This window comes from Henckelia pumila, chromosome 4 (genome assembly GCF_033568475.1).
Source record: "Henckelia pumila isolate YLH828 chromosome 4, ASM3356847v2, whole genome shotgun sequence".
Lineage (NCBI taxonomy): Eukaryota > Viridiplantae > Streptophyta > Magnoliopsida > Lamiales > Gesneriaceae > Henckelia > Henckelia pumila.
Genome location: NC_133123.1, coordinates 196,651,554 through 196,660,595, shown reverse-complemented (window position 1 = coordinate 196,660,595; position 9,042 = coordinate 196,651,554). Strand labels below are relative to the sequence as shown.

Below are 9,042 nucleotides of genomic sequence, written 5' to 3'. Positions count from 1 at the left end.
TTACTTCTTTTCTTCAATTCTTTTGCTCCATTTTTTTATTTTCCTATATAAAAACACAAACAATGATTAGGAACTATTAAAATGAATTTAATCAATGCAAATTCTCCGAATCATACAAATTAACTTAAATAAATATAGGAAAATATAACCACATCAAACTCCCACATACTTAAACCTTGCTCGCCCTCGAGCAAGTCATGCAAAAACAATATGCAAATATACAAAAACATAAGCAAGGAAGAATCATGAATATCATAGCCTCGAAAAGTTCCAACTTACAAAAAACAAGCTTACGAATACTCTTGATTTTCCACAATAAACCTCCAGTCAAGTGTGCATGTGCGTGTGTGTCATGTTATTCCAGCTACATGAAACTTCAGAAGACATAGTTTTAAGACTGTTCGTAAACCTATGACACTTCAGTGTAACTATCACCATCAAAAGGTCCTTCCTCCCAACAATCCTTAAACAAACACAACTCTCTTGAGATATAATTACGCACCTTAGGATTTTGCATCCGGTTTTTCTTAAGCCCCAATAATTACCCGCATACTTTGCTATAACTAAGATATGATTCGAATTTCAATCCCCTAATCTATAGCCCGGATGGAGCTACAATCCCATTGGATCCGCAAACTTAGCTTTGGAATAGTTAATAGAATTTCAATCACTTTCCAAGCCCGGATAGAATTGTTATTTTAAAATTTTCAAAATTTTAACCTCATTCAATCCGCATACTTAATTATGAACAAGATGATTAGGATTTCAATCTCTTGCTAATAACCCGGATGGAGTTAATTTTATTTTCCCACAATTTTCATAAAAAATATTTTAACAAGTGCGCCCAAGATTGTATATGTCATGTCAAAAAGATCATTAGGATTCAAAAACACTACCAGGCTCCACAAACACTTATTGTCGTGCAATGGTCCAACAGATACAAATATCATCATTTACTTCGTTACATTTCACTGGTCTAATATGTGTGCTTAAGATTATTCACAATTCAGCCTACAGTTCTCATGTCCAATCAAGAGGAAAAATTTTCACAAAAACAATTTTTTAACAAAACTTCATCATCATAGGCTAGTGAATTTCAACAGTCATATTCATCGCTAACAATGAGCTCTAAAAATTTTTTTCTCTAAACCCGGCTACATCCTCTCAATGACTGGCTAAGTCCTCTCCCTCATACTTAATATCTTACATTGTCCCCAATGTAAGTAAAAATAACACTAAAGAAAAACAAAAAAGAAACAAATAAAATAAAATATATGGAAGATAATACTCCCCTTGAGTTGCCTCCCAAGAAGCGCCTAATTTTCAGTCTTCAGTTTGACACTCATAAGCACTCCTCAAAGAGCGGTTGACGCCCAAAATAATTGTCATATGACACTACAAATGGGTATTTGTTCCATGTGCCCTCAAGCTTGACTAGATGTATACGGTTTAAGCTCTTCACTCCAACAACACTCCATAGCAGCTGGTAAATATGGGAAAAGAACATCTCTGTGGGCTCTCGGAAGCCAACATCTTTTGAAACTGGTATTGATGGAAGGGAAGGATCTTGGGAATGTGTGTATGATAATACTATCAATGAGCTCAAATCGATAGACTCTTGAACTCCGTCATCCTCAAACTTTAGTGCAACATATTTCCATCATACCCTATTTCTTCCAGAACATCTTTTGACTGAGGTTCAATAAGAAGAGAAGACTCAAATACCTCTAAATCTTCAGCATGATTTGATTCGCCCTCCCAATCATGGTTCTCTGAGTCATCCTCATGGAACCAAATTGGTTTGGTCACAGCTTGAGTATCTTGCTTCACTTTCTGTTCTTGGTTTTCATGGAGAATTGATCTCTTGATATTCTTTATTTTCTCCACAAGGTGGCATCTAGAATTGATTAGATATTTTATAGTTGCCTCAGTCGATGCCACAAACTTGCTCATTATATCTTCTAACAGATGTAAGATCAATTGAGAACAACTTCCCTCCTCTTTTTGAAGCTCGAATTGTTGGTCTGTAAATCCAGGTATTCAGTATCTTGTGGGTATTGGTGGCTCCATACCTATGGGGTAAGATCCCAATACTGGTAATAGTTAAATTCTGAAATATCACCCAACAGGTGTATCATACTATCATCATCTCGGCAAAATAGTGGACTACCGGTTGTGAAAGCTCCATCAATTACCCATCTTCTTGTCAATTCTTGAATGGTTCCCGAAAATCGCGTCTCGCTCAATCGGTGAAAAGATGTAGATCGAGAGAGATGTTCTTTGGTCCAAATAGCCTTCTTTTCCACGGTGCCCGCTCGATCGGGAAAAACATGCAAATCGAGCGGGACATGCTCTGTTCAACATCTTCTTTGTTTCTCCTTGTGCCCGCTTGATCGGTAAAAAGTTTCAGACCAATTGGGAACTTTTCTACCTCAATCTCTCCTCGCATACGTGAGAAACGTTGTTCCAATGTGCTATCGCGCTTCTCCATAGCGCACAAAGCGCTTCTCCATAGCGCTAATGCGCTTCACCAATCTTTATTCTTTCTTTTGAGTAGAGACCTTCCTTAGATCTTTTCGTTTGTAGCTCTAACGAACAGCTCTAATTCTTCCATCTTCTTTCTTTGCTTCTTTTCTACAATTCTTTGGCTCCATTTTTCTATTTTCCTATATCAAAACACAAAAAATGACTAGGAACTATAAAATTAATTTAATAAATGCAAATTCTCCTAATCATACAAATTAATTAAATAAATATAGGAAAATATAACCGCATCAGTACTGTTCCAGATACCCTGACTGAGTATGCATGTATTATGTGTTGTATTGTTTATATGGAATGATTTTATCTACATATATTATGTCACGTTATTATGCTTCATGTATTATCGGATCGAGCATGTATTCTTGAGATATTCAGTAGTAGGGTGCTCACCCTACATGTAGTTGATGGTTAGACACGTGGACTCGTGATCAGGTCACCATTATCCACTGGGTATATGAGTCATCTCCTGATGCAACAGTGCAGCATGCTATATACCTTGGGCCCGGTCTGTGAGCAAGACTTCTTGACCTTGTGTCTTGGTACCCGTACACTTGCATACATGCACATATAATATTTTTATACTCATACTGTCATGCTGAGCGTTTATGTTCATGTCCTCGTACTATTTTTGGATACCCTATTCAATGGGGTAGGTCCCAGACTTGATGGATCAAGAGGCTCAGAGAGACCATAGTTGCAGGGTGGATGCAGTGGTGGAGATGGGTACTTTAGTTTGTTTTTGTTGAGAACAGTTGTTTTGACACAGTTATTCGATATGGTTGTATAACTTGAGTATTTACAGATTCTTTTTCTTGGAATTGTATCTGGTTATGTATTACGTTGTTAAATTTTGATTATTATTTAATTAAGTTAAATGTATGCGTAAGCTCTTGATTAGTAGGTGATCACGGTGCGGGTCACCACAAGGCTCGACCCTATGTCGTTGTTTCTGGGAGGATTTTTCCATATGGGCTTGTAGGGAAGACTACCTCAATCTCGATGTTTTATGTTGTCGCAGCAAGGGGTATGACTACCAAGAGGATTTCAGTGATAGTTGAATTCATTTGATTTAGTTTTGGTACTGGGTTAGTATCGAGGGATTTATTATACTTATTATCTGATTTGGTCAGTGTAGCGACCCTATCCGGATTCACTACCTAATTAAAGTAATTAGCGCATGCAGTAATTAATTAAAGTATAAAGAGCGGATAATTTAAAATACAATAAATCTAATCGGCAGAATACAACCGACGACAGTAAAAGTGTATAATACTCTTATGCAACCATATCGAAAGTTTTAGGGTAACAAGCCCTACGACAAAACTCTCACATCAACTGTCACCGGCCTCACTCCTGATGCGAACCTCCTGAACCGTCTAGCCTCAAACCTGCCCCGCCATGAGGTATCCCAAGAACACCAAACACAGGGGCGTGAGCGACTACGCTCAATACAAAAGCAATGATATATAGACAAATATGCAGCATACAAATGACTTTAAAATCCTAGGTAAAACGGTCTGCTCAAGGAACCACCGAATATACAGCACCTTGCCAGAGAGCGAATCAGTGGGGGTACTCGTTTATTCACCCTATCAACTATAGCATCTACTTCCCCGTCGTGGTCGCTCCTAGTGATAGCAAAACCCGGGGCTGAGCCTCCCCAAAAACTAATCCATGAGTAACTCATCATCGATGGAAACTATCATGACTCACATCATACCAGATGCAGTCCATTGTAAAAACATGCATGTGATAAAGCAGTAAAACATGGTAAAACACATATCACATAATCATGAAACATATAATCATATATATCATGCCGGCTGTCTTGATCAGTACTTACGTACCTCTAACACTGCAAGCCAAAACCTAGCACACCGGCCTAGATCCCACGCGTACAAGTCCTTGCTACTGCAACTACAATGTAAATACCCATGCATCATTAATTAAGCTCTAAAAGCCTTAACTAAGCTATCCATACTCCTAAATATTTTTAGAAAGCCAAAGCTATACCTGCGTCCATCGATAGCCCACTGCTGACGACTGTCTCAAAACTTAGGCACATCTCTGCTACGACGCCGGGATCGCTCCGCTACTTCCGAATTCCTAATAGGACGCCTAGAAGTCCCTAGATCTGATTGGAAAGGGTTAAGAACAAGGGAGAGAAGAGAGGAATGAGCTCTTAAAAATGAGCCTCAGATCCAATATTTATAGGCAGAGAACGGAACGTCCGATCACGAACGGAGCGTACGATCACCATCGAAGCGTCCGATGTCCCATCTAGTTCGTAAGCAATGACGTCATCTTGCTGAAGTCACGGACGACATCAGCTGACCAGAACGTTGTTTCCATTCTCCAAACGTTGTTTTCGTTCTTGGTCACCCTTTGGGCCATTTTCGATCATTCCGAGTCCATCTCTGATGTCCTTGAACTCGTCTGAGATTTCCTTAACCCTGATTAGTTTGATAATGACATAGTGATTAACGCTTAACCACTTAACTTGGGTACGGGTCACTACATTCTCCCCCACTTAAGAAATTTCATCCTCGAAATTTAAGCCAGAGGAAAACACGAAAAATCAAACAAATGTTCTTTATTACAAATGAACATTTCAAAGTACAAATATTTAAAAAGAAAGGTACAAAACTCAAAATAACTCTGGATGCTCAGCTCACATCCGGCTCTCTAACTCCCAAGTTGCTTCCTCGGTTCCTCTATGCTGCCACTGCACCATCACCAATGGTATTCTTTTGTTGCGAAGAACCTTGTCTTTCCTGTCAAGAATCCTGAGAGGTCTATCCACATAGGACAGATCCTGGTCCAATTTCACCTCATTCGGATGTAAAATGTGCAACTCATCCACCACGTATTGTCTCAGCAAAGATACGTGAAACACATCATGAATGCCAAAAAGATAAGGTGGAAAAGCTAGACGGTAAGACACATCTCGAACCTTCTCAAGAATCTCAAACGGACCGATAAACCTCAGCTACAACTTACCCTTGAGGCCGAATCTCATCAACTTCCGAAAAGGTGACACTCGCAAAAATACATGCTCTCCTACCTCAAAGTGCAATGGTCTGCGGTGAGTGTTAGCATAGCTTGCCTATCGATCCTGAGCAGCCTTAATCCTTTGTCGGATCAATTCCACTACATCGGTCATCTGCTGCATCAACTGCGCACCTTCAACTTTACGGTCGCCAACTTCATCCCAAAACAAAGGCGTACGACAGCGACATCCATATAAGGCCTCAAAAGGTGCCATGTCAATGTTGTGATGGTAGCTGTTATTATAATAAAAATCTACTGATGCCAAGAGATCATGCCACGCTGGTCCAAAATTCATTACTTTAGCTCGAAGCATATCCTCGAGGGTACGAATAGTCCTTTCGCTCTGTACTTCGGTCTCCGGGTGATAAGTTGTACTCAGACTCAGTGTAGTACAAAGAGCTCGCTGGAAGCCACCCCAAAACCTAGAGGTAAACCTCAGATCTCGGTCACTGACGATGCTCAATGGAATCCCATGCAGACAAACAACATTTTGCACATACAAATGTGACATTCGATCAAAAGTAAAGTCCTAATTATACGGAAGAAAATGCATGAACTTTGACAATCGATTCACAGCAACCCATTTAGCATCGCAAATCCTAGAAGACATAGGCAATTGGGTGACAAAATCCATTGTCACGTGCTCCCACTTCCACTCAGGAATCTCTAAAATCTGGAGTAATCCACCGTGTCGTCGAAATTCTGTCTTGACTTGCTGACACACAAGGAATTGAGACAAGAACTGATAAACACTGCGCTTCATTCCTTTCCACCAAAACCTCGTACGTAGATCCTTGTAAATTTTCATAATTCCTGGATGAACATAGAATCTACTATGATAAGTCTGTGTCAGAATCTCCTCTCTCAATATGGAATCATCAGGAACCACCACACATCCGGAAAGGCACAACAGACCATCAATCTAAAATTAAAACCAGAAGTACTTCCATCCTGAGCCAATTGGGCTAATTTCTGTGTTTTCGGATCATCGGCCTGTGACTCCCGTATACACGAGTATACAAGGCTGGTTCGAAAAGTACTGATGAAACGCGCACTCCCTGTTGTTCCTTCTATTGACGGAAATTATATCCCAAGGAACAACACTCCTCTACCACTCGAGCAACTGAGCTGGTACTAAGGGAACTCACATAAATCTTGCAGCTAAGAGCATCCGCAACTGGATTAGAAGAGTCTTGATGGTACTTGATCTCGCAATCATAATCCTTCAGCAAATCCATCCATCGGTGCTGCCTCATGTTCAACTCAGCATGAGTGAACAGATATTTCAAACTCTTATGGTCCGTGAAGATCTTAAACCTCTCATCGTACAAGTAATGACGCCATATCTTAAGATCAAAGACAATGGTTGCAAGCTCCAAATCATGCACGGGATAGTTCTCCTCATGAGTCTTCAATTCCCTAGAAGCATAGGCAATCACATGAACTCTCTGTGACAACACACATCCCATACCCTGCAGAGAAGCGTTGGTGTGGACCACATAACCATCTAATCCAGACGATAGAGCTAGCACTAGAGCAGTAGTCAGACGGCGAGGCAACTCTTGAAAACTCTCCTTGCACTCCAACGTCCAAACGAAAGGCACGTATTTTTTCGTCAACTGTGTCGAAGGCTTAGAAATCTGAGAAAAGTTCTCCAAGAATCTACGGTAGTAGCCTGCCATCCAAAGAAAACTACGAATCTCCGCAACTGTCGTCGAACGCGACCTGTTCAAAATAGCTTCCGTCTTACTAGGATCAACTAAAACACCATCTCATGAAATCACATGACCAAGGAAGACAACTAGGTCAATCCAAAAATCACACTTGCTCAACTTAACATACAACTGCCTCTTTCTTAGAATCTGCAAAACAGTATGGAGATGGAAAGCATGCTCATCCATATTGTGAGAATACTAGGATATCATTGATGAACATCACCACGAACTTGTCCAAAAAGTCGCGAAAAACCCTGTTCATCAAATCCATAAAGACAGCTGGTGAATTCGTCAATCCAAATGACATCACTAAGAACTCCTAGTGGACATACCGTGTGCGAAATGTTTTTTTAGAGATATCCTCCTCTCTAACCCATAACTGATGATATCCCGATCGCAGATCAATCTTCGAGTAAATGGAAGTGCCCTGTAACTGATCAAATAGATCATATATCCGCGAAAGAGGATACTTATTCTTCACAGTCACTTGGTTAAGCTGTTGATAGTCTATACACAAACGCATCGAACCATTCTTCTTCTTGACAAATAAGACGGGGGCTCCCCATGGCGAAACACTCGGTCGAATGCAGCCCTTATCAAGAAGATCCTGCAGCTGTTTCTACAACTCTCGCATCTCTGTCGGTGCTAAACATTATGGAGCTTTGGAAAATCGGTGTATTCTCTGGCAGTAAATCAATTCCAAACTCGATCTCCCTCACTGGTGGTAAACCTGGAATCTCCTCCGAAAACACATCGGGAAACTCACGGACTACGGGTATCTCCTGGATATCTGGTCCCTCCAAGGATGCATCGATGGCATAGATAAGGTAGTCTTCCCCGCCAGACTCTAAAGCACGTCGGGCTTTCAGAGCAAAAACCACTGGCAATGGGGGTCGCGCTTCCTCACCGTAAAAATACCATGCCTCGCCATCCTCAGGACGAAACTAAACAAACCTCTGGTAGCAATAAACTATGGCTCTGTAGGTAGTAAGGAGATCAATCTCAATAATGCAGTCAAAATCATCCATGGATAGGATCATCATGTTAGCACTAAGCTGGTACCCCTCAAAATCCAAAGTGCAACCAACCACTAGACGCTTAGCTAAAACCTTGTTACCCATTGGAGTAGATACCACTAACAATACATCTAAGGGAACATATGGTAGTCTATACTTTTTAGCAAATTTTTCTGAAATGAACGAGTGAGATGAACCAGTATCAATCAAGACATATGCAGGAAAACCACACAAACTACAGGTACCTGAAATCATCCGATCACTGTCAGCCTCCTCGTCCTCCTGGTTCAGTACAAAGACTTGCCCCTGAACACGTGGTCGTAGAGAAGAATGACCATGGGAAGAAGTATGAGAATGTTGTCGCTTCGAATGCTGTGACTGCTGCCGCGGCTGCTGAGAGGGCTGTTGATACTGCGGCTGCTACTGCTGAACAGATGCATGAGAACCTCCGGAACCACTCACTTCTCTCCTCAGGTTAGGGCAATCTCTCTTCATATATCCCTCATGTCCACACTGAAAACATGCGCTAATCGAACAAGGGCACGGACCTGCAGGATGCCTCCGTCTACACTGCTGGCAACGATCCCACTTCTGGACACTGAAAGGTGTACTCCGCCGGATTCGGAAGAAGAAGAAGAAGAAGAAGAAGAAGAAGAAGAAGAAGAAGAAGTTCCGACCTGTTTCTTGAAAGACTGGGTACGCGGTCCCAAAGAGTT

At 41.1% G+C, this 9,042-nt stretch overlaps 1 protein-coding gene across 1 annotated transcript; it reads right to left on the bottom strand.

The window, feature by feature from the left end:
- Positions 1-2,588: 2,588 nt before the first annotated feature.
- On the bottom strand, positions 2,589-7,833 carry LOC140862551 (uncharacterized). Its single transcript, XM_073265577.1, has 6 exons — positions 7,643-7,833; positions 7,035-7,320; positions 5,699-6,124; positions 5,220-5,497; positions 4,880-4,997; positions 2,589-2,666 (listed from the first exon to the last, which is right to left on the bottom strand). The coding sequence occupies exons 1-6, from the start codon at positions 7,831-7,833 to the stop codon at positions 2,589-2,591; spliced, it is 1,377 nt and encodes a 458-aa protein (XP_073121678.1).
- Positions 7,834-9,042: the final 1,209 nt, after the last annotated feature.